Source organism: Tachysurus vachellii, chromosome 13, assembly GCF_030014155.1.
Source record: "Tachysurus vachellii isolate PV-2020 chromosome 13, HZAU_Pvac_v1, whole genome shotgun sequence".
Lineage (NCBI taxonomy): Eukaryota > Metazoa > Chordata > Actinopteri > Siluriformes > Bagridae > Tachysurus > Tachysurus vachellii.
Window position 1 is genome coordinate 5,554,317 of NC_083472.1, and position 25,108 is coordinate 5,579,424.

Here is a 25,108-nt window from a genome sequence, read left to right on the forward strand (position 1 = left end):
GAAAAAAATGGTCCAATTCCATAGAGTGAGATTGACAAAACATTTGCTCTTGTTCCTTCTTGCATTTCTGGAAGATCTTAATCCTATGGCAATGACAGCCAGGTTGTAGGCATAAATATTCTGGGATGTTGCAGAATTCATGATGCTATCAGTTTCCATGGCCATATTTGACAGTGGAATTAATCTTTTCTAGTTTCCAGTCCTGTTTTTTTTTTTTTGGTCTCATGAATGTACCTCATGGTTTCAGAAGATCTACTGATTTGTTTCATCACTGTGTTTGTGAGTTGCAATCAGGAAAGGATTCTTTCTTCTTTCTTTTCTTTCCTTATAATCAGCTGGTTGTTTTGATGATGGTGTTTTATTGTTGACTCTGTAAGGGCATCAACATTGACAATCATTTTTGCCCTTTTCTTTGTCATAAGAAAAGTCAGTAATTCTGGAGTTAACTGTCTAATATACAGTCTATTACATTTTCATATAACACTATATATTGTGTTTTATATCTGTTTGATTTATTATTAACATGTATAAATGTAAAGCATAAGAATTCATTAATGACATATCTACAGCCATGGCCGGTATTTTATCACGTCCTGTCCATCTGAAAGTACGTACATATTTTCCTTTTTATTTCCTGATTAGTTTCATTATTTTTTAATCTTCAGGTTGAGTGCAACTCTAAGCTGGACCCAACCAACACCACTTTCCTGAAGGTAAAAATCGCATCATCACAAAAAGAACAAATTACACAAATAAAAAGAAGCAATTATTCACCTATAACGCTCATAAAATGACGGTTAAAATTTCTTAAATCTCCAAAATTTCTTTAATCTATTCAAATTTCTCTACTATTTCTTATTACAATTTTAAAATAGACCACATTTAAAACTATTCTACAATAAACCACAATTATTAAAACCGTATAGATTTCTAATTATATTTCATAATTCTTAAGCTTGAAAAATTGCCAGATTGTTGCTGATTTTAAGCAATAATTTCTAAAAAGAAAAATGACCTGATTAATGCTTGAAAATAATAAAATATGTCTAGAAATAGTTTTAATCAATATTCCATTTGGTTTCTCAAGAAATAGTCAATAAATTTGAATAGATTCAAGATATTTGAACTTTTTTTGAAAAAGTAACTTTTTTTGGTGAAAAATTTAAGTTTTAATTTTTATTTTATTTATCATATTTTTTATTTTATTTATTTATTTTTTTTTTAATTATTATTATTGTTTGCGTTTTACTGTGTACTGAGTTCAAAGCCATGCAAGGAAGACAGTAACTTCTTGTGTGTTTCATTTCAGATGGCTGACTCGGGTGGACTGCCTCAGATCACACAGGTCAGAATCCTGATCCAGGATCAGTTTGTGCACGTTTCTATTAAGCTTTCTGTTCAGGGACTAAATCGGCCTACTGAGTCAGTGAAATCAAATTCATTGAAGCACTTTTATAAACTGTAGTCTAGGTACTGTAATTAAGGCATAGGACATAATGATTACCATTTTTAAATAAAATGGCCACTATAATTATTTTTATCTCCACAACAACAAAGCTACTAAAGCGACTTTTGTACTCCAAACATGTCTAACTGATCTTTTTGTACTGATTGTGTGTTGTGCGCTCATTAACCCTCGACTGTTTTTGCCTCAGCCTGGAAAACTGACAGAGGCCTTTAAATACTTCCTGCAGGGGATGGGATACAGTAAGTTTTATTAATAATTATTCTTAGTCTTTTTGAATTAGAACAACATTAGTCTTAGTATTAACTAATTTTATCTGAGACTTGTAATTCGAATGCATTTCTAAATCTGAGTCTAATTGCATTCAGTCAGTCTGTTTAACATGATCAAGTAGTAAGCCTGTGTGTAAAGGTATAAAGGGACAGATGTGTGTGTGCTTGCTTGTGTATGTGTGTGTGGGTGTGTGTGTGCTTCTTGTGTGTGTAGGAATGCATAGTTTTGTTGTAACATTTTCCTTTGTGTTTGTGTGCGTTTTCCTGTCCTTTCTCAGTCGCGTCTATAAAGGATCGGAGGATGAGTGGAGGGCCAGGTATTTCCTGTTTCCTCTCCTGCCTCCTCCATCTGAAACAAAACAATTTGTATTTTTCACCCTGTTGGATCTTACCATCCCTCCTTTCTGTTGTCCCCGTTTGAATGTGTGATTTCTGTTGGTTTATGTTGTGATTTTGCAGACCAGCCATCAATGTCCCATCATGCTCTCTGCATGGCCGACTCCAGTGGCTCCGGCCAAAAACAGAGATGCTTGTGAAATAGGTTTATTAGTCAGAAGTGCACGCAAGATATATATATATATCAACAGGAGGCTTGTAATAGTTGTTAGAATGTTCTTAAGAGAATAGTATATGAACTAAGGATCTGTGAAAGACAAGAATCAATGGAGAATGAGACCTCAGAACATACATTCCAGCTGCATAGTTCCAATGCTGCTTCTTATCTGCCCTTGAAAGTGTCTTCTTGCTTTTAAAAATATATATAAAAAAAACCTTAGATTGTTTAAAAAAGGTCCAAACCTACAAAAACGTTTTTTAACTTATAGTTAGTTTATAGTCCTTTGATTTTTGTCAAAACAAATGTTTCCGCTATTTTTCTGTACTGTATTATACAACAGCACTTGTAAGCGATAACTAACTTGTTTTGTAGATGTTACCTGACACTAATTGATTCAATTATATGACGTGTGACATGTTGCTCATTTATAAATAGATAATTGTTAGTGTTGCTTCATTGCTGTGCAGTTTAGCACATGCTGTTTTTGGAAAAAAATCTCACTGGGGGTCAGTGTGGATTTGAAACCTAACCAAAGAAAACTGGGCATGAGGTAGGAAAACAACTACGAGTCATTTAGGAATACTATTAGGAGTCATTTAGGAACAATACTAGATGTCATACAGGAAACTGTTAGGAATCGTATAGAAATATGACTAGGAGCCATACAGTGAAACTGCTAGGATTTTTAAGGAATACTACTAGGAGTCATATTAATTCTCCTAGGAATCATTTAGGAATATTACTAGGAGTCATTTAGGAATTCTACTAGGAGTCATTTAGGAACAATACTAGATGTCATACAGGAAACTGTTAGGAATTGTATAAAAATACTACTAGGAGCCATACAGGGAAACTGCTAGGATTTATTTAGGAATATTACTAGGAGTCATATTAATACTCCTAGGAGTTATTTAGGAATAATATTAGATGTCATACAGGAAAACTGTTAGGAATCATATACGAATACTACTAGAATTAATTTAGGAATACTACTAGGAGTTATATAGGGGTCATGAGGGGAAGTGGACAAGAGCATGATAAGAACAGTATTGGAATGCAGTATTTGATTTTCCTTTCATAATTGCATGAAGCTGTTAAAAAAAAAAGAAAAGAAAGAAAGAAAAAAAAAATATTTACAAAATGACATTCACTCTTGAATTTAGGTTGATGAGCTACTAGAAGGAACACCAGCATGTCATCTTAACCACCCTCCTCGCTTCATAGCATGATGATCAAGAACATTGTACTACTGTTTTCACCTCTCTCTCTCGCTCTCTCTCCCTCTCTCTCCCTTTCTCAGTGCCCTCAGCCAGTATGACTCGGCTGGCTCGCTCTCGCACTGCCTCTCTGACCAGCGGTGGCTCTGTGGACGGCTCTCGCAACCGAGCGTGCACACACTCGGACAGCACCGAGGGTGTGGGTCAGCTCAGCCACACCATGGAGGTGTCCTGTTGAGCTCTCTCACACACAAATACACACACATATACACAAAAAACACATGTGTAGATGGAGGTCATGGAACAGATAGCAGTAGGGACTGAGCTGAAGGAAAGGGCAGAGATTTGTTCCTCTGTGTGTTTCTGTTCTGTAAAATGACACACTCCTCCAATCTCTCTCCTGTGTGTTTCATGGCTTCATGGTTTTTTGCTCAAAGTGTATTCGTGTTGTTGCTCCAGCATCTTCTGTCCTGCTTACGTTACGTGAGCCCTGAAAATAACTCCCATCGTTCCCTGCACTCGTGTCTTTTCACAGTCTCCAAGAGTGACTGGTTGCTTTAAAGCACATATGGATTTTGAGTAAAAAAAAAAAGAAAGAAAGAAAGAAAGAAAAAAGGAAGAAAGAAAGAAAGAAAGAAAGTAGTAGAAACAAAAAATGGAGAAATTCATGACTAACCAGTGAGTTTGACGCTTTTATTAAGGTCTTTATCATCTCCCTGACATACCATTGACTGTGGTTGTAAATACGTAAAGATGTTTTCATCTCCATTTGTCAAATATTTTAAGGTCTTTAAATATACAATGCATAAGTTTTTTTTATTTGAGTTCAAGTAACCCTGGGGGCAGAGTTACTGCAGTGATTTCCTTTGAAAATCCTGTAACAATAAAGTAACATCATTTTGGCTCTACTAGCTGGCTAATATTCGGTATGTAGCTAAGGACAAAGAAACCCTTAGATTGAATGACAAAATACATTGAGAGCACCAAGAAACATAACACACCAAACTCATCCAGATTGCATTTTTTACATTCTGTCTTTTCTTTTTTAGCTAGATATAAAGCTATAGCTGATCTTTGTCAAGAAGCTGGCTACTCTTGGGTCTGTGTGAGATTCTGTTGAACTGCAACTAATTTTACTCATGAATTTCTCCATCTTAGAGTTTCTAAGCAGGAAGCAGGTTGAGGGATGTCATCTGACAACGTACAATAATTCCGGTTCTCTGTCTTAGCCATGAGCAGAAGGATTGTTTGATTGAGGCTGCAGCCAATCAGGTTTTAAGATGTCAGTTCTTAGCCAATCATCACAGCTCATATGCATTTCAAATACTTCTGAAATCTGTGCTAATGACTACACCACCTGAAGTACACTTACTGTAGTGCACACTACTCTACCAGTGACTACACCAAGAAATACACTTACAGTACTGTAGTGCACACTACACTACCAGTGACTACACCACCTGTAGTACACTTACTGTAGTGCACACTACTCTACCAGTGACTACACCAAGTAATACACTTACTGTAGTGCACACTACTCTACCAGTGACTACACCACCTGTAGTACACTTACTGTAGTGCACACTACTCTACCAGTGACTACACCAAGTAATACACTTACAGTACTGTAGTGCACACTACACTACCAGTGACTACACCACCTGTAGTACACTTACTGTAGTGCACACTACACTACCAGTGACTACACCAAGTAATACACTTACAGTAGTGCACACTACTCTACCAGTGACTACACCACCTGTAGTACACTTACTGTAGTGCACACTACTCTACCAGTGACTACACCAAGTAATACACTTACAGTAGTGTGCACTACTCTACCAGTGACTACACCACATGTAGTACACTTGTAGTAGTGTGCACTACTCCACAAGTGTGCATTACTCATTTAGTCAGTATTATTTGACTTTATTATACACTGCATTGTTGTTTTCACTAACTTTAGCGCACATACCTACCTACCACTGAAATACTTTCTTCAACCAAATGTAGTACACTAATTGTAAAGTACACTAGCTTGAGTGTGCATTACTTTATCAGTTTATACGCCACCCAACCTAGTAAAGAGTGTATTAGCGTTCACTACTTTACCAAAGAATCCTGGTAGTGCACCCTTCTATATTATTTTAAATTTATTATGGTAATTGCAGTGTACACTACTCTAGCACTGACTTCTCCACTCAACCCTAGTCACTAGATGCACTGTTCTATCAATCAACAAACATTACATTTTAGTAGGCTCATTGTAGTGTGCATTCCCCTCTGGCATAGAAGTGGTTTTGCCTGGGATCGGTTCATCGGTTTCCTTTCTGTAGACAATCACAATTCATCCTGAACCAAACCGGAACCGCGAACTGAGGCTGAACCTGTGTGCAGGCAAAGAGGTTGTACTGTAGGTCATAAGGCAGTCTGTGGAACTGGTAAGCGTCAAGGTGGAGAGCTTGATGTCTGTACAGCGTCTAGCTCAAAGGAAGTCTATACCAAAGTAACACACACATACACATACACACACACACACACACACACACACACACACACACACACACACACACACACACATACAGGTTCTGTGAAGGAATAGAACCTCAGAAATCACACCACATTTTACATTCAGGCTTTTCTCTACTTCCCTGTTGAACATGTGAATATGAATATGAGCTACACTGATAGGTGACACCAAGCATGTGAGCTGTGAGATGATTGGCTAGAGCTGCTCCATGATTGTATTATAAATGGCAACGATATGACTGATCATTATGTCCCCTCCCCTTTCACAAACAACTCAACTTCTCTTCCATCTGCCTTACTGAATGTTACTTTACACAGCTTCCACAATCTTGTAGGAAGTGATGTACTCACTACTGCAGGGGTGTTTCTTGTTCATGTGCGTCTGTGAGGGTTGGGGCTTTCTGGAGCTTCGTGCTCCAAGCTCAGAATGTAGGGCAAATCCCAAACCCACAAAACTCCCTTTCCCTAAAAACTCAAGGTGCCCCGACCCTTACAGACACATACAGTCGCCCCAAAGGGCTAATCGACCTCTCGTCCCCTTCGTTATTTCCGGTAACACTCCTAGTACACACGACATGAGAGGATACAAACTCTGCAAATGCTGTCCAAATCTGATGATGAATACAGCAGCCATGTATTGTAGGTTATATCAAAAGGAGAGTGTGTGCGTCATGAGTGAGGAAATGTAGAGGAGTCATGAAGGGTATTAAGACCTTTTGTACGGTGTTTGACTGAAACGTTTCTATTAGAAACAAAGAAATGAGGTAATCATGATATTAATATTTCAATTAATATTGCACTAGTGTTAAATGTAGCGCTAAGTGTTTTAAGGCTTATGTAAAAATCAAACCAGAATGGAGAACACAAATAGAAATAAGCTAACATTTTATGTGAAATAATGAAACGAAGATGAAATTAGATTTGAATTAAGGAGTTAGAGTAAAAACAGACCAGGTTAGACACCAGTAGAAGAAAGATTCTAACTCTTTAAGACAGATACTGGACAAGCTGTAAGTTTCTCCTGCCGCTGTTTGCATGATACTGTATAAACCCGAGACTGTGTTTCATTTTTTCTGTCTGCCAGTTGTTAAGCATGCCTCCTGTTCTCCACATAGCTGTGTTTCTCATCATTGATATGAGGTCAGACATTGTCTCTGACACTGTAGTAAATGGTACCGATGCCGGATCAGACTCTGAACATGATCTAGGATGTTGTTATATTGTGGCTCCATCCCAAAACACGTTTAATTACTACTCGGTCTGGGTTAAACACTCCGTGACCTTCTTTTCACCTCCTGAACTTCACCTTAGCACTCACTCTCTTCCTGCTGTAGATATTCACTGTTTTTAGATAATAACAAGCAAAATGGATTGCTTTGTCTTGTGAAGGTATACAGTTCATATTTCCACAACCCAAAATTATTATTATTATTATTATTATTATTATTATTATTATTATTATTATTATTATTATTCATTTTGTATTGAGCAATAAGTAAGTTGTTGTGTTTTGAGATGGTTCTTCCTTTCAGAACTCAAAAAAGACATCTGTAGAGACAGTTGGACCGAACCTTTCCCGCCTGATTAAAACAAGTGTTCATGTAAAATGTAAATCTATATAGAAGCCATCAATATATGTGTACTTATCATGTAACAACGTTAAATAAACAAGAAAGTAACAACAAAATGAAATGTTGTCCTGCTTCTATGTGTGGTGTATCTCTAATATTGAATAATATGTTTTTACAGAACATTTAAAGTATATAAAGAATGTAAAGTAGCTTTTAAAATGTTTTATTTTAAGAGTACAGCATTTAATGTAGAAATATTCATCTTGAGATAAAGGCCCTAATGTTTGGATCTGGAAATGTAATTTAAAATAATAAGAAAATAATCCGAAAATACTAGACAAAACTAACAAAAGTTATCTAGCTACTAATGCAGTTTATATTAATGCACTTGTTTTCATTCATAGGGATTTGCAGAGATTCTGTACATCATCTAAGCCTAATAATTAAATGATTTAAAATATTTGCTACTAAAAAAAATAATCCTTCATAAAGTGGAGATTTCTGTATGGTGAAATTGTGTTCGCTGCTAGCACTTTTTTAACAGTCAAAGATAAAGCTGTAACTTTGAGTTGTAAACTGACTTCTTTCAACTTTTTGGGAACTATTTTACATCCTGACCCTCAGCTGGTACAGCTGGATGCATGAGTTTCTGTCATTTCTGACCTTTTGTTGAAACATCTTTTTCTGTGTTTCAGAAAATGACCGAATGTCATACAAAACCTGAAATCATACACACTGACATGGAAATATAATAGTTGTTTATTATAGTATGATTATTATAGTGGTTGTATAGTAGTTAGTATTAGTATTATGACTGTAAGTTTTTTTCCTTGTTCTGACCCTAAGTGGGTTGAATATGTGATGTTTTGTTACATTACTCAATATTTAACCATGAGATTTTATCCTTGTTTTTATTTCTTTATATTCTGTAGGGTACTAACCGTTGTGCTATGGTTTCTTTTCTGAGAAAAGCTGTTTTTCCATCTATTTGGTGTGTCAAATCGGACAGTAAACTAAATACTACAGTACCCATGAGCCTTATCTACTTTTACTATGTTGAAGACGTCAGCTAAAACTACCTGATGACCCACCGCCGATTCTCTTTTAATGATCTACTCATCTTTCTTTCAACACATAAACACGAAAGTGCGGCCTGCATAAATCACCTAATCACAAATCATAGATATCCATAGATATATACACTAGATGTCGCTTTGTATACGGCAGTACGTTGGAACGAATGCGTCAACTGAGCCGCCATCTTGGTACAGGGGACCCCCTCCTCTTAATGCATCAGCGTCAATGTAGACAGACGTAAAATCACCATAAATCGTCATGAATGCGATTTTCTAGTTTTTTTGGTTCATTCCAACGGTCAGACATGTATTTATCATTAAGTCCAGAGATTTAAAGTTTTGATATTAAGATAATCTACTTTTTCACAATATAATGCATAGTGATAGTAGGTGTAAGTTTATTACTTACATTCTTCCACTTGAGTAAACTTCAAATGAACAATCGCTACTTACCTTATAGCCTACTGCATGTAACACTGCTACAATGGTGTGACTATACATGTTAATTTAAACATTTAAACTGTATTGGTGTATTTGTATTGGTTTATATAGTATCCCTGCAACAACACGACCTTACAGTTTCTTCCTGACACTTTTGCTCTGCAGTTGCAGAGTATGAACCTTTGCGACATGGTGTTCTCCAAACCCTTTTCAGGCATGTCATTAAATATGTCCTTAAGTGAAGTAACTTGATAAAATAGGATTCTGCTTGTGTTAAGTCCAGGACAATCTAATAAAATATGTTTGACAGATAAGGGAATCTTACAAAACTTACATAAAGTTGTGTCTTTTTACATTTAAGCAAAAAAAAAATAAAAATAAAATGGCATGGGTCAATTTTTAATGTCCTTATTAAGAGCTTCGGAATCTACAAACATTGTCGGTTTTCTTAACTGTCAAAAACTAATGGGTAACTAGCATGGATTAGCTGCGGTCGTTAACCAAGGACTGAAACAAACCAACGTAACCAGAAATATAATGTCGTAACATTCAATATCATAAAACACATTCTCGCCTGTGAAATGTAATCCCTTGCTATCTGGTTTTTATATTTCTTTCGTTTGAACAACCAAACGCAGAACAAAAGTCCGGCATCGTGCATGTATTAGAACAGTGGTGTCCAATCTTATCCACAAAGGGCCGGTGTGGGTGCAGGTTTTCATTCCAACCAAGCAGAAGCCACACCAGAGTCTATACTAAAAACCAAGAACAACTGATTAAACAGGTGGAATCTTCGGTGGTGTAGCTTCTGCTTGGATGGAATGAAAACCTGCACCCACACCGGCCCTTTGTGGATAAGATTGGACACAGCTGTATTAGAAGTACAAGAGCCCTGTACAAAGATGGCGGCGGTTTTGACGCATTTTTCGGATCCCAAGACGACATCTATGGCATATATCTATGATAGATATCTATGATCGCAAATGCGGACGCCCGCATGACCCGTGAGCCTAAGAATCCGTTGCTATGGAGACGGAGCCAATCCGCTTTGCGCTTGGGTGAGTTCTGCAGGCTTTCAGGGTTTCGCGAAATTCACCTAACCTGCAAACCGAGTGGGCGGGGCGAAATAAAAAGGCTTTGAAAACATTAATAAAACTGTTAAATATTTGTCTTTTCCTTCTGCTTACTTTATAACGTTTGGCCTTTTTTTCTGGACTGAATAATTTTAGTGTAAAGTGTACGTGTACCGATTAAACACACATTTTCCTGAACATTGTGGATCTCATTACGTATTCAGTAGCATTGCATCATGGGTAATGTTAAACTGTTTGGTTTCTTAGTAACTAGTCAACCACACGACTTTATATGTAATAAATCTAACGTTATTTTTGCAGTATGTGTAAACTGCAGTGTTTTAGTACCAGATGTTTATGTAACGATTATAGCACTGTTCTTTACCGTGATGGTAAACGGTGTGTTCGGTGGTGTAGTCTCTAGCTGTTGGAGGTGTAATTCATACTTACCTGGCAGGAGAGACACCATGATCAAGAAGGTGGTTCACTCAAGGCGAGACTCAGCCATTGCACTCAGGCTGTGTTGACCTTTGTGAATTCCCCAAATGTGGGAATCTCAACTGCATAATTTATGGTAGTGGGGGACTGCGTCCGCGCTCTCCCCTGATATCTACAGTATTAAAGATAGATTCACTTTTATTATGTTTAGTTAAGTAGTTTTTTTTTATCGTGTTTCCCTTAAGTGATAATTAACATTAAAATATGCGGAGTTTAAGTGGGAGATTCGTTGATTGATAAGTCGGTTTAAAGTGCATCTGCTTTGTCCCGCGATCCGAAAATTACTAAAACTGTACTTGCGGGAAGCGTCTTGTGTTACTGATTTTCGCAACAGCTGTCAACTCGTTTGCGTTTATCAAGGACGTGCAAAACATGTACAAGAAACATAAATGTTGTAAATAATGAACCCAATAATTTTTCTAATAAAGGCTTCATTTCTGTTAACATACGTTCACTTTTGCGTGTGAATGCGTGCACGTGCTTACCCCAGTTACTCCGATATGTTTATAATTTCCTTATGTGTTCCCCATTTTATGCTCCTCCAATAAATAATTTTCCATTAACACCAAGAGACACAAACACCAAGAGACACAAATACTTTATATATTATCAGCGAGGCCTGATACCCAGATTGTTTTACAATACATACATTTTTTAACAAAACAATATACACACATAGGGGGCACGGTGGCTTAGTGGTTAGCACGTTCGCCTCACACCTCCAGGGTTGGGGGTTCGATTCCCGCCTCCGCCTTGTGTGTGTGGAGTTTGCATGTTCTCCCCGTGCCTCGGGGGTTTCCTCCGGGTACTCCGGTTTCCTCCCCCGGTCCAAAGACATGCATGGTAGGTTGACTGGCATCTCTGGAAAATTGTCCCTAGTGTGTGATTGCGTGAGTGAATGAGAGTGTGTGTGTGCCCTGTGATGGGTTGGCACTCCGTCCAGGGTGTATCCTGCCTTGATGCCCGATGACGCCTGAGATAGGCACAGGCTCCCCATGACCCGAGGTAGTTCGGATAAGCGGTAGAAGATTAATGAATGAATGAATGAATGAATGAATGAATGAATGAATATACACAGATCAGGCATAACCATGAAGGTGTTTTTTGGTTTCGGGCACCAGGATGTTGGCAGCAGATCCTTTAAGTCCTGTAAGTTAGAAGGTGGGGCCTCCAGGGATCGGACTTGTTTGTTCAGCACCTCCCACAGATGCTTAAATTTGGAGGCCAAGTCAACACCTTAAACTCGTTGTGTTCCTCAAACTATTTCTGAAAAACTGTGATCCATCAGACCAGGCCACTTCTTTCATTGCTCCGTGGTCCAGTTCTCATGCTCACTGTGCACATTGTTGGTGCTTTCGGCAGTGGACAGGGATCAGCATAGGCACCCTGATGGGTCTGCAGCTGTGCAGCCCCATACACAATGCACTGCAATGCTACAACAAACTGCAATGCACTGTGTATTCTGACACCTTACCATCTAAACCAGCATTAACTTCAGCAGTTTTAGATACAGTAGCTCGTCTGTTAGATGCTTCCCACAAGCATCAATGTGTCTTGGTCAACTTAGTGAATCAGAATCAGAATCAGAAAGGTCTTTATTGCCAAGTATGTTTTCACATACGAGGAATTTTTTCTAGTACAGGAGCTCCACAGTGTAAACATATAGGCAATGAAATAAAGAAATGTACACATAAATAATAGACAGTTGTATGTGCAAATTGAAGTAAAGACGTGCAAATACAAATATAGATGTGCAAAAATAAAATATAAATGCGTACTTGTAGACAATGTAAGAATAGCGTTTGTTCTGTGTATGTTAGGTGTTCATCAGATGTATGTTAAGTGTTCATCAGATGGATTGCCTGAGGGAAGAAACTGTTCCTATATCTGGTCGTTTTGGTGCTCAGGGCTCTGTAGCGTCGGCCACATGGCAACAGTTCAAAGAGTAAGTGTGCTGGATGTGAGGGGTCCAGAGTGATTTTCTTATATATAAATTATATATAAATTATAGTGATATTTTATATCAGTCAAATTTGTTTTAGGTTTGTTTATTAAAGACTGGGAAATCATAAAATACATTAACTTTTCCTAAACAGCAGGCCTTACTGATAGTATATAAAGTATTTTTGTCACTGTTTATTAATAAAGAAATATACAATTATATTAAATAAAATTCATTTATTGGAGGGGCATAAAATGGGGAACACGTGGAAAAATAACACAGCAATACAAAGTAGTAAGAACATGATTAAGATTGAAGAGTGATAAACACTGAAAGTATTTACAAATTATACAATGAGATGCAACTAAGAAAGAGGATTATTATATCTGACTGAATCAAAATAAAAAAGACAAATTGCAAATATTTCAAAAAAATTGCAAAGAATCCTTTAAAAAAGTAAATAAATATGATTTGTTTTAAAACTAACTGAAATTGGTGTACAATAGAATAGAGGTCACTTTATTTCTTCTCTTCACACAGATGCACAAAAAAACTAACCATTTTAAAACATTACAGAGTGTACGAAAGTAATGAAAACTGTACAAACTGTAATGTTTTAAAATGGTTAGGTTTTTTGTGCATCTATGTGAAGAGAAGAAATAAAGTGACCTCTATTCTATTGCACTCTATTATAACGTATATGATTACATAAACCACAAGAAATTAGAATTGAAATAGCGCACGACATTGTGACCAGTGAAGTCACCAAAATTGATTGGATTCAATTTTAGATTTAACTCCGACATACAGATTACGATTAAACCGTGCTGTGTTTCAGATATGTGTTGCAGGAACAGAATTTCAAGCAAATGACTTCTATCTTGAAGACGTTGAGCAAACGTTTCAACATCTGACATGACTGCTACCATGTGTTGTGCCTTGTTGAAAAATATAAAACTGCTATTTGTCCAATATTTTCCTGCACATTGATGAAGTCCCAGTTCAAAATTGAGCCTGTAGCCTTTACCTAACAATGAATACCAATGATAGAAAAATAAAGCCATAAAACAATTATAAATTTGGGTAAAGTAGACAAGAGGCACTGTGAAGCTGCAAACAACAGGTTAAATATGATATAATGTAAATCAATTAATCACAAAGTATATTCAAATGTGCTAGTGCAGACTCCAGTAACAGAGTTTAGCTACAGTACAGCAGAATTTGGATCCATGGCTGTGCACAGAGATGTGCAGAAGTGGGCCATGCCCCACTAGATACTTCAGACTCACAGACATATACTTCAGCCAAAAATATTACATTAAATTCTATTAAAATAAAATGCTCAATTATATCAATGCATTTTTAAATTGTTTCCAATGAAATTTGCTGGTTGAGTATGGGCAAGGTCAAATAGCCCCACCTTTACAGTTACTGATCAAACTGATCCCAAACCTGGATTTATTACCACTCGTCTCATCTCCTTCAGAGTAACCAGTGTTGGACAGAAATTTCAGTAGAACTGCTTTTAAATGCCTGTGAAATACACTTCATATTTAATAATAAGCACTGACATTAGTGGGTATACAATGCATTTATTGTTTAATCTATTGTTTAATAAAGAGCTGCCATCTGACTTGAAGTGGTGACCAGCATTGTGAGCCTGTGTATTAATTTATTGTACTTATTTTAAAAACACGATGGACATGTCATCATGAGGGCTTTACTTATTTGTCCTGCTCTATTGAATTAGACCCCTAGGGGGCGCTGCTGCTGAGCTGATTGTTGATAAGCAGTAGGTGAAATGCAATTTTCCTAAATTTCGAATGCCAGAATAAATAAGCAGAGTATTTGAAGCTCGTTTTCAATCTCTCATCTCTTTTACACGTTAATAGTAAGAGACAAACAATAAAACAGATATTGTTTCTATGATTAGAAATGTTTTTTTATCTATATATTAATTTTTATATTTTTCTAATTTTATCCTCAGAGGAATTTGGGATGCTGGCACAAGATTGTCATTTAGATGTAAATTTAGTAAATTTGGGTCTGGTAATAACGTTGTTCATGTTTTAGTGACTTTGAATCGAGTTTATGGGTAAAAAAAATATATATATAATAATAATAATAATAATAATAATAATAATAATAATAATAATAATAATAATAATTCAGCATTTTCTAGATAATTTACTATAAATCAATTTAATATTTTTGGAAAACTTGCATAGACTTGTTATTGTGTTTAATTTGCCTGTTTTAAAAATTAGTGTCCATAATTAATCTTGTTTTCACCAAGAAAACCTGGTAAAAGGTTTAACACCGAGTTAAAAGAATATGTTAATAATTTTGGTCTTTCCCTTTCCCCACCTTACCCGAGATGTTTCCTTCTGCAATAACACATGTGACCACTGAGAGGCAGTGTTACATAATTCGAGTATAATGTATTTTTTTTATTTATTCTCCACATTTGTTTTGCTACGTGTTAGCTGTTACAATTTAATTATTGTAATCCGGTTTTAATGTTTGTTTTGAAAACTACTTTCTAACCCAGTTTGAGATTGTAGTGTAGAGTTTTTTGTATTCTCGTCTCTGATTGGTCGGTTTGTGAATTCATTATAGTTTCCCCTATGTTTTGGTATTAAGGAACATTTAAATCGCCATTTTCTCTGCTAATTTCAGCATTAACAATATATTTCCACAATTATTATTTATTATACTGTATTAAGGAACACTTAAAGGAACAGCTCTCTCTCTACTGTTAAGGGAACATTATATTTATCTGATTTCCAAATCATGTAGAACAGACACATGTTCATTCTCACTACGTGGTTTATAACTGAAGCTCTGTATTTTATTTGTGATGTTTTTAACCTCTCTATATTCACAAATCACCGCAGAAACTAGGTGTAACTTGTGTTTATAGATTATAGATCCACTTGTAATCACAAGTTTAAAGCAGCTGTCCTGTCCAGTCTTTTATTTATGCTCTAATATGAACGAAAGCGAGATTTCTTCTAGAGAAGTTTATCTTTGATCTAACTGGCCACCTAAACTGCAAACCAAGTGGGCGGAGCGAAATATAAAGGCTTTGAAAACATCAATAAAACTGTTTAAAATTTGTATATTTGTATATTCTGCTTACTGTATAACGTTTGGCCTTTTTTTCTGGACTGAATAATTTTAGTGTAAAGTGTACGTGTGCCGATTAAACACACATTTTCCTGAACATTGTGGATCTCATTACGTATTCAGTAGCATTGCATCATGGGTAATGTTAAACTGTTTGGTTTCTTAGTAACTAGTCAACCACACGACTTTATATGTAATAAATCTAACGTTATTTTTGCAGTATGTGTAAACTGCAGTGTTTTAGTACCAGATGTTTATGTAACGATTATAGCACTGTTCTTTACCGTGATGGTAAACGGTGTGTTCGGTGGTGTAGTCTCTAGCTGTTGGAGGTGTAATTCATACTTACCTGGCAGGAGAGACACCATGATCAAGAAGGTGGTTCACTCAAGGCGAGACTCAGCCATTGCACTCAGGCTGTGTTGACCTTTGTGAATTCCCCAAATGTGGGAATCTCAACTGCATAATTTATGGTAGTGGGGGACTGCGTCCGCGCTCTCCCCTGATATCTACAGTGTTAAAGATAGATTCAATTTTATTGTTTTTGTTTAAGCAGCTTATGTCTGTTTTAACGTGATCTGTGTAAACTATTAATATTTCACTTGCAGAACACGTTAGCGATAACATTGTAAAGAGACACAAATGTTCTAAATCTAGTTGTTACTTATATGATCCTTTTCTAGTTGATCTCATGTTTAAGTGAAATTAAGTATATTGTCTTTATTTGGGAAAGCTTCAGTAACTGCATGGGATCTTTATAATGAAGTTTTATTTATCAATTTTATTTCTTAATATTTATCAGTTGTGTTTTTGCGTGAGAATGCTTTGTGTTCCTAGTTATTACTTTACATTTATATCTGATGACATTGTTGTACTATAGTTAAGTCCTTACCTAGTGATGTGAGTTATTAGTACTCACCATAAGGTGCTAAGAACAGGATCATTTTGAGCACTTTTATCGCACTTACTTAAATATCTATATCCACTTGCATTCAGAAGATTTGGCACCCTGTCTGTTGCAATTATATATATATAAAAAAAATCACAAACAATACCTTTAAAATGGTGAGCGGTAAAATGTAATTCTATTTAATTTAACCATATATGAAATCAAAGTTTGTAACAGTGCAACAACAACAACAATCTGTTGCTCTTACAGTCGTTTGGGGAAGATTTGCATACGTGCTTTGTGATTGGTAGTTTACAGTCCGGGTCTACTGGTGACTGTAGACTCTCGACCAATCACAGAGCGGAAAAACTCTCTACACTCAATGTAAACTTTGTAAAAATGTTTATTAAATTAATTTGTCTCAAAAAGTCTGCAATATAAAGTTAGAATTATATTAGATATTGAAGGGGGGGGGGGGTAATTATGCAATGTAAGGAGATTTAATGTCTCTTAGAAGGGAAGAAAAGAAAAAAAACAGCTGTTATTTTTGTAAATTAACGGAATTATAACTGGAATACAGGGCGTATTATATATAATATTGTAAAGTTTTGTGCTGTTTTGAAAAACACAATGCACAAAGATTTGTCCTGCGTTTTTGTAAACATTGTTGAGCTACAAGTCTATATCTCAGACGACTTACCAGAACTTGACATGGAATACAACTGATAGTAAAAATTAGTCATTAAATAATCATTTTTAATACATTCACTTAACAGGGCCAAGCTAGCTACCAACCAGGCTAAATATAATGTATATAGTATAAACGAGAGGTCAGGTTTGAGGGGTCAACTCTGAAGTCTTTTGCTAATTATATGTTAGAAGGTTTGACGACACCAAACATGCACACTCATATTTGCGTTTTGAACATCCTAGTCCAGATTTAGTCCTCTTTTCTGTTAAAATAGACCCCACTCTTCTGGGAAAGCTTTCCACTAGATTTTGGAGTGTCTGTGGGGGATTTGTGTTCATTCATCTTTAAGAGCATTACAAGAGCTACAAGATCAGACACTGATGTCAGGTCATGAGGCCTGAGGCTTAGTCAGTGTTTCAGTTCATCCTAAACGTGTTCAGTGTGGTTAAGTTCAGAGCTTAATGCAGGTCACATAATTATTTTACTCCATGGACAAACACACAGACTACTTAAAAGACATATAAAGGTTAATGACCATACTTACAATTTAACAGTTTTCTTTTAATTTTAAAGTAAGTCTTATTAGTTTTATATTTATTTATACATTTAAATTTAAACTCTGCAATTCTGCATACAAATTTAGCACTTTTTTGGAAGTGTGTTAAAGAAAAATACTATGAGGCAAGTTACAGTGAAGCATTTAAAACTAGGAAAAGCAGTACTTTAAACCTCTTCTTGAGTATTCCATCTTCACTCCACAGCAGGTCTTCGGGTGCTGTTGCCCATAACGGAAGATGAAATGAATCAAAAAACTCTTGGGTTGCAAATTAACTTTGATTTCCATCATATTGTGTTAATCGTCTTTTACTAAACATAATCTTTAAAGCAAGAAATCTAAAATATCACTTTCTAAAGACAGTGCTTTTTCAGGGTGATGATTGTGTTAATGTTCGCATGTGAATGCTCTTGTGGATGAAAAAACATGTGCTCACAAACCCTGGATGAACCACCCAAAATTTAGTCAAATGAATATTTTATGTGAAGCCATAATACTCAAAATTATACACAAAAAACAACAACACATTAGCAGTATCACTGTATTAACAGGGTTTTATTAGTACTGTACTAATATCCTTCTCTGATTCTGTACCTGCTTTTTCCTTATTTTAACCTTCCATATAATTTTATTTATTAATTTAGAGCATTGAATAATGTCAAATATCTCCCACTATATGACTGCACAGATTATATCATAAGAATTGAACTTTATACAACTTTTTAAAAGCGTTCTTTATGCACACAACAAATTCGAAACTCGAGATTGCTTTAAAGCGTTAACGCATGCGCGGTAAAGATCAAGCGGCATCGTTGCTACGTAACGCGGCGCATGCGCGTTTCGTATCAGCTGAAGGTCGTGAAATGGGAGACGCCGCCGTGTGTTTACAAACGGATTATTAATACCTCACCACAAGTTTAGAAGTGCTACTCAACGTTTGATAATGAGACGCGGTTTGTTTTACGGAATTACCAGTTTGAAACATCCTCGAGAATGTTTAAGATCTCGTGTTTTTCGGGTGTTTCGGTGTTTTTCGGATGCCGCTCTGGATCCATTGAAACAGTGGACTTTCACAGTCAGTCCTTTTATTAAAATTAGTGTCAATGTGCACTGTAATGTCTCAGTACAGCCCCTGGATGCACACACGTGTCCTGGAGCGGACCGAGTGTTTGTTGCTGTACGTGGGCGCAGCGGTGATGACGTCACGGCCCACGAGGCACTTCAGGTTCATTATAATAAACAAAACAAGGAGCTAAAAGTCATCAGCGACCAGGCTGTCAACAATAATCTGTTGATAGATATCACATCTCCCATTAATAGTGGTGTGTGGATTCTACGATTCTTATACTATGTCTACGAGATGTGGTGTATTATTAGGATAAATCCCTTTTTCGAGTTGATCCTTATGAATATTCATTAATTTATTCATTTATTCATGCATTCATTAAATAGTCAAGGTTCTACTGGATCTAGGAGGAACACCGAATCCTCTCTGAATGAGACACACAAACATGCACACCTACATTCAGAAATAAAGTATGTTTCTTTTGGGTGGAATCATTAAGGAGGACTATTTTTTGTTTTGTTAGTGTGTATATTTACCTGGAACCCTTTCAAAATAATTGACACATTTAGCTTGCACGGACCACTATATATAATAAACTAATTAAACGTACACCACATGCTCTGAAAGTAAAATCCTTATACTAAAGCTGCAAAGATTGATGGTATCACACTAAAGACTAGAAAAAGTAAACTTTGTTTCTGAGCGTTGTGGTGGAAATCTTTACTCTAGAGATGTTTGTAAGGCGTTGTCCTTTTATATTTGTGACTGGTAGTTATTGTGACTGGACTTAGGCTCATAAACAGCTTCTAGTAGACTTTCTAGTAGACCTTGGTAGGACAAGATTAGCTTGATCAGGAGATGAGATCAGGTGTGCATTTAAGCCAATGATTGATGATGTTTTGCTTTTACATGTATTCTTTGTTTGAATACTGTCTAAAAAATCTTGATGTAATCAATGATCGGGGCCCTTCGTCTCTAATGCTACAGGAGGAGCACACTGCTCAGCAGCAGTATAAATAAATCATGAACCTTTTTTACTCTTGCCCGTTTACTACCAGTGTACTTCATACTTTAAATCTCTCAAAACTCAAACTTCCACAACAGCGTGTATAGGCTAGTTTCTTTAAAGTCACTTGTGTACCTACAAACTGTTTTGGGAGATGGGAGGAAACCAGAGAACGCACAGGCAAACCTGCGAAAGGTCACACAGGCAGTAACAAGTGCTCCAGGAATAATGCTACATTTGCCACTATACCACTGTGCTATTATCTATAGAATAACCTTGTTATTAATGATTAATTAATAGTTAATTATGGTTGCTATTAAATATTTTGCTATTTCTAGATCATCAGTTCTGGTCAATTTGTATAAAGTTTATTTGTGTCTGCAGACCTTTGTGTTGTTAGTCGTGGAAATGGCAGTGTAAGGATCCAGAATATGGAAAATGATCTGTGTCAGGTACAGATAGAAAATGGTCACTGCATCCTTCAGTCAGTCAAGGTAATATTTCTTGAATCTTTATGTTAGATAAATATGCAGTATACTTTATTACATCTGTAGTATTTACAGCTCTTATTTTCTGATTTTTAGAGTCACAAAGTGCAGGTACAGTCTAGCGGAGGTAACATCACTGGTATGGGCACTATCCATGGAGATGTGGAGATAATCACTGCAGGACCTAGTGTAAAGAACCCAAACTTTCAAACATACTGTATTCTACATGTGTTTTACAAATTCTCAGCATTTAATGATGACATCATTTCTAAATTTTCCAGAGAGTCGATATTAAGAAGGTCCAGGGCACGTCCATAAATATGTCTACAGAACACGGTCAACTAAATGTGAAAGCCGTGTATGCTGAGTCCAGTGCTGTGGCTTCTTGTTCAGGGAAAATCCATATTGGGCATGTGCACGGTAAGAAACGAGAGTGATCCAGATCGTTTCATTTTAAAGCCATTTCCAAGAAATTGCTAAACAACAACTCTGTCTCATGTACCTTATTGAGGTTACAAATGGTTACAGCAACACAGAAAAATCTATAAGGAGGATGACCTATAAAGTCACCTGTTAGATGTTTATGTAACATTTATGAAAGCAGTCTATGTCGGTGCTGTGTAACACTCAGTTAGTTTTCGAACATAGGACAGCCTTCGGGAGCTTTCGGTAGTAACTGGGGGCTACTTTAGTTGTTGAACTGTGTTGTTGAATGGCATGGTCCATCATGTGCTATTGAGTAAATCAAGCAAACTCCACTGTATACAGAGGAGCTCGCAGTTTTTCAAAATTCCTGCAGATGTTCTGTATTTTTGGGCTGAGACTGAGATTAGACACAGCTCCCATTGATTTACGTGCAAGTATGAGTATGGCTGTTACAGAAAGTAATTACATGTGTTATTCACGAGTAAGCATTTAAAAGAAGAATCCTGTGATCTTGTATATTCTGTGAAGCAGTTCCATTAAAAACTCTGCATGCTGCAACCCAAAAAAATTCCAAATGGAATAAAATATAAAATTAACTAAATTTTTGCTAAAATATACTCCTGGAGGGACTGATTGTTTAATTGAATTAAATTGTAATTATATATTATTACTAGTAGTAATATTAGTAGTAGTAATTATATATTTAAAATGTGTGCTCTGATTATTAAACAGGTGAAGCATTTGTGAAGAGTGACACAGGAGATATCATCATAGGTATGTCTTTTCTGGAAAATTCTTCAACTGGATTTGCACAGCATATACATTATATTATAACTTCACACATCTGCACTTTAATCATAATAGTTATACTGTTCTGCCACTAAAATATATTCATTTAGTTTTATATATAGATAGTTACTATATTCTCATATTCTGTATATTCTCTATACCTGTACAGGTAAATTATATTACTCTATTCTTATACCGAAAAAGCATTTCAATGCATGTCATACCATCTATGGTTGTATATGTGAATAATAAAAATGTTTAATTTTCTGTCTGTCGTCGATTAATACATTACAGTCATAAAGAACATTTCTCTGATCCTGACAGATAGCTCTAGCAGTGTCCTGACAGCAAGCTCTGATTCTGGAAACATTGATGCCCATGTGAGCCAAACAGCAGAACTTCATACAAAGCAAGGTATTTTAAAACACCAGTATTTATTATATTGAACGCTCTGTAATTTATCTTCTAGATTGGCTAACTCCTTCTAGACAAGGTGGTTTTAAACCTCACACTGATTTGATACTAGCAACCTTAGAATGTATAATGTAAAGCTTCATAATTACTGTATTATTTAAAAAAAAAGGAATCATAAAACTATGTACAATGGAAAGTGTGCATCGATAATATTTTTCATTATTATCTATGATTTTGCATAATAACATAAGAAAATAATGTAAAGAATTACAGAGATTAGTTTGTTTCCTAAACAGCTTTCTCTTTCCCTGTTACGTCTATTAAGGTTCTGTGAGCGTCCGTGTGCCGTCCACTTTGAAAGCCTGGGTTCGGTTGTGTGGCATGGCAGTGGATGCTAGTTCAGAGATTGCTCAGAAAACACTAATCAAATCATCTGAGGGAAAAACTGTACTAACTGGTGAGTAGCTGCTTTAAACTAACCACGAATCTAACTAAGCAAGGTCACACTCGTGACAGACAGTGATAACACGAGAACATTTCCAATAATCTGTCTATTGTTGACTAACACCTGATATCAACCCAAACAGTGTGCTCATGTATGTGTAATCAAAGGCTTTATTTTGTCACATACACATATACATATATCACAGGACGGTACAGTCAAAGTACAATGTCAGCAATGACCTTGCTCAACTGTGGCAGCTTGGTGGTGAACTTTCTGATCAGTAACCCAAAACCTTTCCAACAATTGGAAAGGTTTTCTAGTTCTGTGAACTATATTTTACAAATGCCACAATGCCACTTGTATAAAGGTAAATAACAATGTCCTTTGTCCAGAAAAGGCTCTTGGTTGTGGAACTAAACCTATAATATGACCAATGAAGTAAATGCTAGTGCTCAGTGCTGCTAAGCACGGGTCAAAGGGCAGTCATTTGTTGAGACGTTTACATTTTTGTATCACAAAAATAAAAAAGTGGGTCTTCTAAGAGCAAATAAAGAAAGGAAACAGAATAAACCAGCATGTGTGGAAAATTAGATGCATGTCAGTCATTGTACTCATTGTCTGCTACTACAGTAACAGTATTGTACTGGTCTTTGTTCAGGGCCACTGAATGGTGGCACTCAGGAGGACTGCTGGATTAGTGCCACTGCTGACAGAGGCGCTGTGAACATCAAGACCCAAAGCTGGTTTGAGACGCTTAAACTGGGGAGTTGAATGAGGATTCACCAATAAATTCAACATAAACAATATTATGTATGATTTTATTTCTGCTTTTTTTATGTGTAAAGTGTATTATTGCTGTTTATAGAGATTTCAGGAAATAAATCACAAATATATCACACTCTCTGACATGCAATTTATTTATTAATATGCTTTACCTCATATATGTTAAGAAAACGTATGTGTGGTGGCACAGAGGTGGCACTGCTGCCTCAGCTCCAGTGTCTCAGCTCTGGTGTACCCAACTCACAAAAGTACTGTAGGTGGATTAGCTTCTCTAATTTGATCCTTGTTAATGGTGCTGCTGCGTTTACTGCGGCACTGGGTGTACGGTCACTTATTTTTCTTAATTGATTAACTTATTAAAACACAAAAATAATACTCACAAGTGTTGTGGAAAAACAGGGTTTATTGAAAAAAGGTAGCAACCAACCCAAGATCAATTCATCAAGACATCCCAAAATGATTTGTTCTAATCCCACAAATCCCCTTAATTTATATAATTGATGCTTCTCCCATATTTTTTAATTTCCCATTATGCACAAGTTTAGCTTTTTCACTTCCCACTGATTTCGGTTTGCTTGTTTTTAGATTCCCATTAGTTTTAGTTTTAGGCCTCTACCTTTCCAATTATTTTTGCCTCCACCATTTTCCATATAAAAGAAAACTTCCTAAGGACCTTCCCCAGCATTCCTTCTTGAGACATTGACCTGTGCACATCCTTTCTGCACCATTCCACTATTTTGGACACTTATCATGTTTAAGTAGTACTTTTCTATGTTATTCATGATTTTCTACCAGCTGTGTGTGTGGTTCCCTCCATGGATCACGCACCGTCTTTTTGATTACTGTAGACCATATAAACTGTTTTTGTGTATTGATAATCTTGTGCTTTTAACCTTGATGTACTTTTACTTTTATTGACTTTTTATACTTCATATATTGTGTCTGCCCTTTTACATCCTCTGCACCTGGGTCTCACTTTTCCCGTGAGTCATCCTGATCCAGATGACTATGTCATCTTCTGGCACGCTTAGCTATTAACATGACAGCACTGGTGGTGCTTCTTACTTCTACACTCTGCCTTTTCTCCTCCTCCTTTCTACACACATCCTGCTAGCTGTGACTGTGGCTCACGCTTCTACTCGGACTGAGATGGCCTACTTTCCTCCATCTCCTCCAGCAATGATTAATCCTAACCAAAGAGTAATCCTAATACTCTGACTTCCAGTGACGATGACGCCTCTGATTCCAAGTCTGGTTAATTAACCATGGTTAGTCCCACTGATTATTGTGCTACAGTTCCAGTCCTATCCTTTCACTCCGCCATTATCCATACAGTCACCCTGATCAGCCCCAGTTGCGGCCCAGCCTCCTATTTCTTTATTAAACCGTATTTTGCACCAAATTCTGTATAAAGTGTGTTTATTTCCATTCCCACAGTGCCTTGTGGTGGACTTATATCACAAGATAAATTGTACAGATAGCAGTATGAGTCTGACTGCACTTGTGAATGTGAATTTTTAGTCTTTGCTCTTCTTAAAATGAAATTTAATGTGTTTCAGCCTTTGCATAGCTTATAGCGACTCACTTTGGACAAATGAGAGATTGCAATTTGCTGATGATGATGTTTAAAGATATTATTATTATTATTATTATTATTATTATTATTAATAATAATAATAATAATAATAATAATAATAATAATATTTAATCGTAAAGGAAATGTAAATATTACATATAGAATATATGATGTATTACACACACTTACATGGAACACAATAAGTTTTTT

At 36.2% G+C, this 25,108-nt stretch overlaps 2 protein-coding genes and 2 non-coding genes across 10 annotated transcripts in view; all 4 read left to right on the plus strand.

Annotated features, from left to right (window-relative positions):
* ndrg4 (NDRG family member 4) overlaps window positions 1-7,735 on the plus strand; it is a 39,692-nt gene extending 31,957 nt beyond the window's left edge. For 3 of the 7 annotated variants that reach the window (XM_060884735.1, XM_060884732.1, XM_060884736.1), the window contains 5 exons: window positions 666-713; window positions 1,310-1,345; window positions 1,656-1,707; window positions 2,016-2,054; window positions 3,594-7,734. In XM_060884735.1, the coding sequence (XP_060740718.1) occupies window positions 666-713; window positions 1,310-1,345; window positions 1,656-1,707; window positions 2,016-2,054; window positions 3,594-3,748 (330 nt within the window). In that variant the 3' untranslated portion in view covers window positions 3,749-7,734. Of the gene's footprint in view, window positions 1-665; window positions 714-1,309; window positions 1,346-1,655; window positions 1,708-2,015; window positions 2,055-3,593 lie in introns of all 7 variants that reach the window. The other 4 variants (XM_060884730.1, XM_060884737.1, XM_060884731.1 and 1 more) reach the window with 2 other exon arrangements.
* A 2,907-nt stretch (window positions 7,736-10,642) lies between these two features.
* On the plus strand, window positions 10,643-10,806 carry LOC132856446 (U1 spliceosomal RNA). Its single transcript, XR_009649431.1, has one exon. It is a non-coding gene; the product is annotated as a U1 spliceosomal RNA (small nuclear RNA).
* A 5,304-nt stretch (window positions 10,807-16,110) lies between these two features.
* LOC132856447 (U1 spliceosomal RNA) lies at window positions 16,111-16,274 on the plus strand. Its single transcript, XR_009649432.1, has one exon. It is a non-coding gene; the product is annotated as a U1 spliceosomal RNA (small nuclear RNA).
* A 2,492-nt stretch (window positions 16,275-18,766) lies between these two features.
* fam185a (family with sequence similarity 185 member A) lies at window positions 18,767-23,437 on the plus strand. The gene is made up of 8 exons (XM_060885090.1): window positions 18,767-19,227; window positions 20,362-20,471; window positions 20,562-20,654; window positions 20,747-20,885; window positions 21,624-21,665; window positions 22,005-22,094; window positions 22,420-22,551; window positions 23,198-23,437. Exons 1-8 carry the CDS (start codon window positions 18,849-18,851, stop codon window positions 23,308-23,310), a joined length of 1,098 nt encoding a protein of 365 aa, XP_060741073.1. The 5' UTR covers window positions 18,767-18,848; the 3' UTR covers window positions 23,311-23,437.
* Window positions 23,438-25,108: the final 1,671 nt, after the last annotated feature.